General features: G+C 38.0%; 2 protein-coding genes across 3 annotated transcripts; one reads left to right on the top strand and one right to left on the bottom strand.

Annotated features, from left to right (window-relative positions):
• The first annotated feature begins 2228 nt into the window (after positions 1-2228).
• Positions 2229-4059, top strand: tcta (T cell leukemia translocation altered). Its single transcript, XM_084745290.1, has 3 exons — positions 2229-2596; positions 2689-2740; positions 3888-4059. The coding sequence occupies exons 1-3, from the start codon at positions 2386-2388 to the stop codon at positions 3928-3930; spliced, it is 306 nt and encodes a 101-aa protein (XP_084601416.1). The 5' UTR covers positions 2229-2385; the 3' UTR covers positions 3931-4059.
• A 1737-nt stretch (positions 4060-5796) lies between these two features.
• glyctk (glycerate kinase) lies at positions 5797-11145 on the bottom strand. 2 transcript variants are annotated; one of them, XM_084736204.1, is made up of 5 exons: positions 10868-11145; positions 8646-9032; positions 8411-8562; positions 8143-8318; positions 5797-7190 (listed from the first exon to the last, which is right to left on the bottom strand). In XM_084736204.1, the coding sequence occupies exons 2-5, from the start codon at positions 8999-9001 to the stop codon at positions 6306-6308; spliced, it is 1569 nt and encodes a 522-aa protein (XP_084592330.1). In that variant the 5' UTR covers positions 9002-9032; positions 10868-11145; the 3' UTR covers positions 5797-6305. The 2 variants fall into 2 exon arrangements, with proteins under 2 accessions (XP_084592330.1, XP_084592338.1); XM_084736212.1 differs by lacking the exon at positions 10868-11145 and adding an exon at positions 10014-10159.
• Between the last annotated feature and the right edge of the window lie 42 nt (positions 11146-11187).

The raw sequence follows: 11187 nt of genomic DNA, 5'->3' as shown, positions 1-11187 counted from the left end.
TAAATTAATTGGATTTTGGATTGGGCCTCAAGCTGAATGGTCAGTTCTAAGATTGTCAAAAGTTTTGAAGAATCAGGACTTTTTCATAACCAAATGATACAATATCTGTTAATTATAGTATCAAAAGTTCTGAAGGTATATTAAAAATATCTCATTGCTCTTAGTGTTCATTTATTTAATTGAATTCATAACTGCCCTCAGGAAGATGGTAGCTTTGCCAAACTTGTAAACATGATTCAGACCAGAGCCATGCCTGTAATTGTTGTCTGTACTGTGCATGTTCTGTTATTGTGTATATTGTAATTGAATGTGATGCATTTTTTAAACCAATCTGTGAGGCCGAAGACAATTTTTCCACATTTGTGGACAATAAAGATTATTATTATTATTATTATTATTATTATTAGTAGTAGTAGTAGTAGTAGTAGTAGTAGTAATAGTAGTGGTAGTAGTAGTAGTAGTTGTCATTGTTATTGTAATAGTAGTAGTAGTGGTATTGCCTGAAATTTATTTTACAGCATAGCAAAATCTGTCTAGTGATTCCAGCATTCCAGCACTGGGTTGTTTTTTTAAAGAAAAAAAATCTTATTTTGTCAGCCTAGAATTGTTTTCTTTTTGTCATTTTATTGAAACAAAAAACAAAACAAAAAACAAAAAAAATTAGTGAGAATTTCGTTTTTCTGTATTAACCAAATATTGGAAAAAGACGTTTGTTTTCCCATCTTCTGCTTGAAAGGAAAAATCAGATAAATGAGGAAGAGAAAAATTTATGTTGTTCTTTATTTTTATTTCTGTGTTTTCTTATTTCATATGGTGTCATTCTACTGCGGCTACAGCTCCTTTGCGATGCAAAGATTTTCCTGTGCAGTATTTGTTTATAACACATACTATTTGGGAAATTAGGTACTTTAAAAACATAAATTAACTATTACTTCAGTGGATATCTATGTATCTGTATCATAGCAGCCAAAGTGTCTCAGCTGAAGTAATGCTGGGTCGCCAAGGTGCTCTCATGCGCTCCCAGCTGAGTGTTTCACTGGAGCGCCTGGTGTTTTCAGCTTGGAAACAAACATTTTGGTTGACAGCGGGTCTTAGGAGGGGAGTCTGGATGCCTCGTATAGGTAGAGTAAGAACAGGGACTAGTAGAGTCAACACACTGACGCATCAGCTCATGTCTCAGCAGCTGTGACGGTTACAGAAGATGTTTTACTGCCTCAAGCAGAGCCCAGAAACAGAGCAGAATTTTTGAAATATTCTTGTCAAATTACACTGAATCCAAATACAGCAAATGCGCATTTGTCATTGTGTGACAGGAACAAAAAAGCAACATTAACGGGAGAAGACCAGTCAGTCACCCAGACAGATTTGTTAAATGGTGGCAGGTCCTGAGTAGAGAGGGTCTGACAGGATGTTATTACTTTTTTTAGTTTCAGAAAGCAACATAACATGTTTTAACTAAAAGCTCTAACTAAAATCTTTTTTGTGAAGATGCACATTTTTGTATGTTGTACTGCCATATGTATCTGGGTCAAAATGGCTGAGGCTGATGGAGCAGGTTACATTTAATGAGTGATTTCTACAGCTAACGCATGTATTAGACAGTTTGAAGTTGGTTTTGGTTGTTGTGTGTCTTAGTTGTGTTATGTATTGATTCTTATAATGAGTATGAAAGTTATAGTTTTCGACTTTCTGCTTTTAAATAGGTTTACTACTATTGTTGTTGAAATCATACATATTTTGTTATGCTACTGTTATTTTATCCGTAACTTATGATGATGATTATTGTGATTATTATATGTATTGTTCTGTATTTTTCTGTACTTTTTGTTCTCAATAGCTTTGTGAAATTTTAATTAGGAGGAGGTTTTAAATTAGTCCTCTGGGGTTTTCCCCTCTCCTTGCACTGTGCATTTTTTATATGTTTTTTACATTTTTTGTAGAAAATGTGTATTTTTGACATTCAGCAAAGTAAAACTTTGGTTTGGTCTATCCCAACCTGCCGTTGACGGGTGGAGTCAGCTTCACAGCCTGTCCCCAAACCTGGCAAATCACCATCCAGATGCTTATAATTATTCTTTTATATTTTTATTTGTCTATATACATTTCCATATTTATTCATGTTTTATTTATTTATTTCCTTTTTTTTTTCTATTAATTTGTTATGTCACTCCCATGACTCCATATTTACGTGCTAGCGTGGCTGTGCTACGTAACTACGTCATGTCCGATTCTTCATCCTCACCACTGATATAAACATCGTAACGGTAGAGATGGCGACCAAGATGTCATATGTCACCCAGCCAAAGCGATGTTTTTAAGATTAATTACCCATCGCATGAAGAGTTACGTCTATAGATTCTAGCATAAGCTGAATAAGCGGACATTATGGAAGAACCGTGGGATTTTGAGTTTTTGTCCCGCATCGCTGACAGCTGTTTGTCGTTCCTCTCAGAGTTTGTTGAGGACTGGCTGGCCAACGATATGAGAGTCACCATATTCAAAATCCTGCTCAGCTGGTTGATTTTTAGTCTTATTGCCATTCACTTTGCATGGAAGGTCTACGGGAACACAGTGAACGACATGTATTACCGTCAGGGTGAGTTTTCTTCTACCTTTACGTGTGTATCGCATGCTAACCTAGTGCTAACGTTAACCACGCTGGCTTCATGACTGTGTGTTGATGTTCAGGAGCTGGACAGAACGGAGGCACACCTGAAACAGCTCCTCACCTGAGTGGATGGTAGGTGTCCGATCATCCATGTCACTTCAAACAGGTAGATGACCTTCATCACACTGTCTCAAACTGGTGTGATGAAGATGACCCAAACTGGTCATCAGGGCAGAAACTATTAAGATCTTTGTCCAGGGTTGTCTATGGTGCCTTGGGTTGCAGGTAACGATTATTTTCATAATCGATCAAAAATACAATTCAGAGGATAAACTATAATAATTATATCTTTGGGCACATAGCTGCACAATATGGTAGAAAAGTTATATTGCAATTATTTGGCTGAAATTGTGATATGTGATATGATTAGTGGGAAGGATCATTATAGCTCTACAATTTTCATTTTTAAAATCATGATGATGTGACATTTGTTGAGGTCTGTACCAACAAATATGTTTTCTTTCATCTGGAGAACAAGATTTAGAGGCCATGGCATCTACGTACTTAAGTAGCACTGCAGTACTTCATTGCTGTTACATTTTTCCTTTTTCAAAAAACTGTGATTTGGTTATTGCACTTGGCCACATTGTGATTTTGCAATTAATTTTGTAACCCTATTGATACAGTGAAACTTCACATACATTAAGCGGTGCAAAACCGCTGCAAAGTCAAGAATAAAGTGCAGTGTCAGTCAATAGTTAAGAATTAAAAGAAAAAATACAAAGCCTTCAAAAATCATTTTAAAGAGGATGCTAATGTAGCAAGATGGAGTTTAGTCTGGAAAATGTCCAAACAAAATTGTGAAAAATGCTCATCAGTGTTTTCCATAGCCCAAAGTGACATCCAACTAACAGTCCAGAAAAGACTTTTCATTTACTGTCATGAATGACAAAAATTAGCAACAAATCCTCACATTTAAGATGGTGAAATTAGTAAATGTTTGACATTTTTGTTTGAAAAAACGGATCGAAATGATCCACTGATTATCAAAATAGCTGGCAATTATTTTTCTTTAGACTGACTTATTGTTGCAGCTGTAATAGTGCCTACTCTGATTCTTACCTCTGGTCACAAAAGATGAATGACTACAGTGTAATTATGTAAAGCCAATATATCACTAATTAAGGTGGTGTAAAACATGTATAATAGCAGTATAGATGTTATATTGTAATGTAGTTTAATTTGTTTTGTCAGTATTGACATTTTGTTATTCTTGCAGGGAAAGTCGAGCAGGAGATACCCCCAAGACTCATCGAGATTAACAGGACAATGCTGTTGGACTTTTGGACTTTATCCAGCCAAGGGGGTGGACAGTTTACATTACCCAGGGACCCTGAATGCACCATCAATTTTTGAGGACAATAAAGCCTCTGCAGTGTGTTTAAGATGCACACACCCTCTTGTGACTGCCCAGAGAAAGATCTGTTAACATTTTTCATGCGTACCAACAGTGACACACTAATATCTACTAAACCCACTATGTAGTGCTTTGAGGTGTTTATTTTGGCCTGTTAACATCGGCCAATGAGCAGAACTTTAACTCTGTGTGAAGACCTATATTATGTTGTCTGTGGCTTAGTGGTCCATTTTCACTCCCTTTTTTTTCAAATAGGTTTTGGTACAAATGTGGAAAGTATTGATAGGTTTGTGTGCAAATTAAAATACTGTTTTGACAGCAAAAATTAAATGTTCCATTCTAACCATAAGCAAGAAATTATATATAATAGTATATTGGACTTGATTTGAATGATGTGTGGAAAGAAAAAAAGACCACAGGACACAGAGGATCATGTGGATGGATTTTTAATGGTAATCCTGAAGTGCATCAACAGGAGAAAGTGAATGAAGTGCATGTGCCTAGTTATGATTAGGATGATTTTTTGCAGTGGACAGGGTCATTTCTGTCACTGCTGTTACATAAAAAATACATGTGGTCTGTTAGAATACAGATGAATCAAAGTGTGTTATGTATTCCATGATTTTTTTCTGTTAAATTTTAACTGCAGTGTCTGAAGTATTCACCCCCCTTTGACTTTTTGTTTTTTTCAACACTGACTCACAGTTAACTCATGTCAAACTGAAAACAAATTGATAAAAAAATTAGGTATTAATTATATAATAAATTATTAAAGAAGCACTTTCACCCTGTTTATGACCCACCTAAAGTGCACAACTGAAAATCACAGACATGATAAAAATGTGAAAGATGAGATCATAATGTATGTTTGAGTGGACCAACAGCCGGCTAATCAATATCATGGAGACAAAGGAACATTCTTTAGAAATCTGTAACAAAAGTTTAAAAAAAAATAATGAAAGGATAAAAAACGAATCTCCAAGGCACTGGATATTAATGAGGGTGGTGCAGTTATCACAGCCACTGTCACTATGGTTGTTGAGGAGGGAGACACTGTGCATACATTTGACTGCATGCTTTACCAGCTATAGCTTTACTGCTACCAGAAAAAAACTTGCACAACATCTGGGATGTACCATAAATTACCAGTAACCACCCATAAGGCATGATGGCACATTGTGGAGATGTTTTTATGAAGCAGGCCCTTGTGGCTTTTGATGGTAGAGGGTAAAATAAATTTAACAAATGGCTTAAAAAAAACACTGTTCATGTCAGAGAGTGGCCTCTTCAGTGTCAACACTTGGATCCAGCTTCTGTTGCTGACCTGTTTCAATGTCTTTAAAAAAAAAAGTGCTATTTTGCAAAGAAGACTGGGTAAAAACTTGAAATGTTCACACATGCAAAGCTTAAACCAGCTTATCCAGATCGGGGAGGCTCAAGGCTGTAAATGCAGCCAAAGGTGCCCCTTTAGCTGTGAGGAGCACGAACATGCCCAATTAATATATTTTTTATACACAGTATTTTTGCTCAGCACATACCAATTTGTTTCACTTTGACCGTTTTTTTTTCCTGTTAATATGTATCAAAAAAATTAATTAAATCCTCTGTGATTTAATGTAGAATAATAAGACATGAAAAAGTCAAAAGGGGGTTAAAATCTTTGTGTGCATTATGTGAGCCATCATACTGTCAGCTATTGTAACTGACAAGTTATAACACTGTTACAGTGATTAAGACAAACCTGTAGTACGAGACAATGTACTGCAGCGTCTATTTACAGAAATGTTTATTGATTTATTAACAACAAAATCATCAGTAGACTTCAGGTACCTTAAATTCCCCTAAAAGAACAGCAGCAAAGCTGGGAAAAAATATGACTGTTAAATTTGTGTGCAAATAGCATGACTGATATAATTTTCTGTGTTTACTGAATACAGCCTCTATTGCCGGAGCTGGGTTGTAAAAAGGATTTTGCAGTGATATAAACAAAGATTATCAGTAAGTCCCCCTTTTCATTCTTTGCTGAACTCTTATTGCTGATAACAGAACTGGTGGCAATTTTAAATTCCACCCCATCTTATACTTTGTGGTTGCTAGAATTTTATAGAGCAGTACCAGTCTTGCTTTAATGCATTCTCACTAACATTTCCACAGATTTGTGCCAAAAAAGCCTGTGCAGAGTTCAAAAACCAGGTATTACAATGTCAAGTCAGATAGACAGAATACTTTATTTATCCAGATTCACTGGACTTCAATCATTTCATTTTGTGTGCTCTGTAATTATTTAATGTTAATGGGAATTGGTGGAATAAGTAGCATGTGCACATCCATCACGTTGGTGCAGGTTAGGCCTGGTACAAGTAAGCGCTTCCCATCAGAGAGACGTGTAAAAAAGGTGTAAGAATCATTGTTGGTGAGGAAGGTGTCTATGTCCAGTCCCTGTGCATGAGCCTCTTCATATAAACCTCCATCAGTGATCGCCCCCGCTGCATCGGTCGGGCCATCCTGACCATCAGTTCCTCCGCTCAGGAAGACGGGACCGTGAGGTGGGTGCTGCAGGCCTCTCAGCTCCATCCCCACTCGCAGGGCAAGCTCCTGGTTTCGACCACCTTTACCCATGCCTGTCAGCTCCACGGTGGGCTCTCCTCCAGCTAACAGACACGTTGCACCCCATCCCTCTGTACGCCCTTCCTCCAACACCTGCATGGTGCGACAGAGGTCCCAGCTCTCCACGCCTACATCAGGCCCCAGCCTCAACATCTCAGCAGCTAACTCAGGAGGAGGTTCCTCTCGAGAGCACGCGAAGCGGGCCAGGAGGCCATAAAGTCTGGCGACTGACTTTACATCACCACACACTCCTGGTGCCAGCACAACGGGGCGGAAGCCTAGCTCTCGAGCCCGGAGGCCTGCGCACTTGAGGGCCAGGCTGTTGGAGCCAATCACAGCATTGAGAACATGTCCTGATGTGTCAGATTCATCCTTATTCTCCCGCGGACTCTGTCTCCCAAGGACGTCCTTTACTGAGGCTGGTAGAGAGTTCAACAGCTTGTAACGTTCAAGTATCGACAAAACTTCCTCAGGCCACGTCTCGCTCTGCACGGTGGGGCCGCTGGCTATCAAGTCCAGAGGATCCCCAATTACATCGGACAATATCAGTGCAATCACCTGTGGAGAAGTGATTAAGAGAGTGATATTCAGAGAACACAGCTGGAATGAGTCCTCCACTACATTAAAAATAGATCCTGTAACCTTTCTAAAATAATGACTGTATATCCCAACATAATTTGTGAGTATCTCAAAATAATGAGTTAGTATCTCAACATAATAAAAACTCATTTGACATGACTTGCACTTATTTTTAGAGACTTTAGCCTCCTTTAAAGATACTGACTCATTTTTTTGAGAAAGTTCTCATTATTCTGAAACACTACCACTGCTTTACCCCAAAGATTAATTTAATCTAAGATTAGTTCTAGTCAGAGTTAAGTAAAACTAGGTTGAAAATCAGTAAGTCCACATTTAAAATTAAGTAGAGCTCTATTGCACAATTTAATCTAATCATCCATTTTCAAGTTTATTGATGTAAACAAAAATTAAATAGTTGAATCAATATGGAGATGGTTGCTTACACAAAGTAAAACTAGTTTTTTAGTGCTGTCAGGACCTAAGTATCAAAGTGAAACTTTTTTTTTAGCAGATATTTTCTTTTCTCAATCCATTTCAAAAAGGCAGCCATTTTAAGAGTTAAACCCCCTAAAATGTAAGTTTAAAGTTAACATTGGATCACATTTTAAATTGGAGTTTAAAGTTTTGGTGCAACACAAACAAATATAATCTATGTTTAGAGTAAAAACTAAAATGGGGTTTAAAGAGAGGTTTAAATTTAATCCTTTATCTGATTGGTGCAACATAAATTTAAGTTAAACAATGATTTAACTGGGGTAAAAATTAATTGTTTTTGGTGCAACAAAGTCCAACTCAGTATGTCAAAAATCAGTTTTTCCAGATATGAAGTCATTATGTTGACATAAGCCATTAATTTGATAAGGTTTCTAATTTTTGAGATACTTTTTATCACATTGGCAGAAATTGATTTCCATCAAGAAAGGTATGTTACCTGAGCAGGATGAGCACAATGTGCCAAACCTCCACCCTTTAAGAAAGACAGAGCACGTCGCACAGTGTTCAGCTCTTGGATGGTGGCACCAGCACCTGCAAGTCTGCGGGTAACATCCAGTTTCTCTTTCAATGAAATTGGTGGGATGGGTGCAGGTAATAATGCAGAACCTCCACCTAGACACAGTTTAATCACCTTGCATTAGATTACATTTCAAGGCAAGATTTTGGAGAGAAAAAGCAACGAGAGAAGATCTATTTTTTTTTACCTGAAATCAATACAAGTAGCAGGTCTTTCTCCGTCAGCTCACTAGCTAACTGCTTGATGTCTTCAGCTGCCTTCTGGGCGTCGGCATCAGGCAGGTTGTGTTTCGCGCCCTCCATCACTCTGATGCGACTGTTTTCTTTCAACAACAGATGGCTGTGATGAAAGTGAGAAATTGAATTATGCTGCTTAATTTTATTTTTGCAATACTTTAAGTTGATTACATCCTGTTTGCTTACTCTTTCCCATGCTGCTGTAATGTCTGCTGAATCCCATGTGGCACGCTTATTACTCCTTTTACTAAGTGATCCCCCAGAATCCTCTCTGCTTCAGCAGCCATACCCAGTACAGCTTTTCCAAAGCCGACCAAATGCAGGTTGTGTTTGAGTGTAAATTTGTGACCATTGATAGTGACTGAGTCCTCCTTGCGTTCTATACTCTGCCGGACCACTGTGTCCGGCTGCACAGCCTCCACTGCAGCTGCGAACACGCCTCGTGCCCGAGAGTCCATTGACATTTTGCACAGCGTGGGTTTTCTCCTGCCGGTGAGGGCCAGAAAAGACTGACCCCGGAACAGTGAAAGGACACGGGCCATGGACAGTTCAGGGGGTCTGAGCAGATATTGCCTGAAAGATTAAAAATTCAAGAAACAGTTGTGAGAAAACATTTCAAAAAGAGCACACATGCAGAATATGAAAATGTGCAGAGAGGAAAAGGTCAGATACTCTACAGTTATTCACAAATATCTTTTGTCAGTTGAAAATGCTGAAGAATCAGAGGGTTATTCATCATTGTACAAACCAGCCTTCTCCAAATAACTCAAATTTCTTCAGTTGACTGGCAGCATGAACTTAAAATTAATAAATTATTGCAGTCACGATGTTTATGTTAGTGTCAGGGGTCACTGCTGGACTACATCACGTAGTGAATACAGCTGAAAAGTAAATTTATGTCAAGGTGAGGTACTGGTACAACTTTAAGCATTGGCACAATGAACTGAAAAGCAAAACAATCTAATGATTAAAATACTGATGACTTTTGCAGAAAAGTAATAAACCAGGATTTACATGGATCCTTAAAAACTCTAAAGTCTAAGATCAAATAATCTGAATTTTTGGTCTCAAAATATCTTAAAGATTTAAAGATTTTGACAAGTCTTCAAAATTGATTGGACCCACAAATCTAGGACAACTTTACTTATTTGAAATAAGTCTTAAATTGCATTAATAATTGTCATAAAAGTCTTAAATTTAACATGAAACCTGCAGAAACCGTGTAAATCATGGGTCAAATCCAAGCCAAAAATAATCTCAATATCTATATTCAAATAGCAGTATAGTTAACAAGTTGTACAGTCTTTTCACTGATTGGTAGCTCCATTTAAATAATGGTTAAATCTGAATACATCAGGATTATACTAGTGTGTGGTGCTGCTGCATACCTATTCTACTCACATAAATTAATAATTTGTTCATGTGTTGCCTGTTATCCTGCTTTTAAAGGCTGAAAACAAAGTGTGTAGACCACCGCCTACTTTTTGTGTGTATATGTCAACCAAAACCTTACATAAATAATAGCTTTGTGAAGTCTCATGAGGCTGCTCCTACCTGTAAAGGTTGTAAATGAAATATAAGATCAGTGGATTCCTGTGGAAGCCTGTTTTGTGCCCTCCAGCTCAGCAGTCAGGCAGTGTCGCAAAAAAATTTGACCAGATACCGACTAGAGCTGTGTACTCTGTGTGTAATGATTGACTTAAATGGATCACAGGACACATCAAACCAGCTGTGTATTTTTCTCTGTAGTTCCCCCCACCAGAAAAAGGGTGATCCTAGAAGTTAGTTTGGCGCCGGCACAACATTGAACACAGTGATGAAATACATGAGTGTAGTACCTGACAGACTTTGGAGCCATTCATGCTGCAGCATAGTTCAAGGGGTGTACACAACCTAAAGCTAGTTTACACTGGATTCATGTGCACACTCACAGGCATGTGGTAAAAACACCTGCAAACTCAAACATGTCAAAGAAGCCTAAACCCATTGTACTTGTAGAAATACTGTAGTAATAATATCTGAACTATTCTGGATTCATCTATCAGCCAACAGGACTTGTAAGACATTTGGTATCTAAAACCCTGACAAAGACATTCTTAATTTTTTAAAATGTTTTTGTCCATAATTAGTTCCACAGTGCATAAAACAGAACAAAATAGAAGTGTGACTGTTTTTCATTATTTACAACAGATCGACTAGATTAAGAAGAGATATGTTAGAGGACGAAGACCAAAAACTATTTTGTAAATAAAGTAGCAGATAAGCAACTGTCCAGCAAAAGCAGGCTGCCTACTGGAAAAGTCAGGCATACACTTTACTAAAGTGTATATCAAGTTTAGGGAGGAATTATGTTCACAAATCAAAATGGTGGCCAAAGTTTAATCGAACGTATTCCGTTTTAAACTCACCCGAGTTTGGACCGTCGTGACGAATTTGTGCGTTACCATGGTCACCGTCGATCTTTCACCCTGTCCGACCAAATGTCCTCGCTCTTGACATATAACAAAAACACATGGACCGTTCGAAAGACCTGCTAAAAGTTGTAGGGTGAAAACCCTGGAATCGGACAGAAGACAGAACAGGCTGACAAACACACAAGCTGATAAATGTGACAGAAGGTGCTGGACTTCTGAAAGGGGCAGCTGCTAACGCTGTTTCAAACAGACAAACAGAAACAAGTTCTCCAGCCGGGCGCAGGGGGCATTAAGAAAATACTATTCTATCCTCG

This window comes from Lutjanus erythropterus, chromosome 2, assembly GCF_056507025.1.
Source record: "Lutjanus erythropterus isolate fLutEry1 chromosome 2, fLutEry1.hap2, whole genome shotgun sequence".
NCBI lineage: Eukaryota > Metazoa > Chordata > Actinopteri > Lutjaniformes > Lutjanidae > Lutjanus > Lutjanus erythropterus.
The sequence above is the reverse complement of the archived record's forward strand: the minus strand, read 5'-3'. Positions and strand labels throughout refer to the sequence as shown.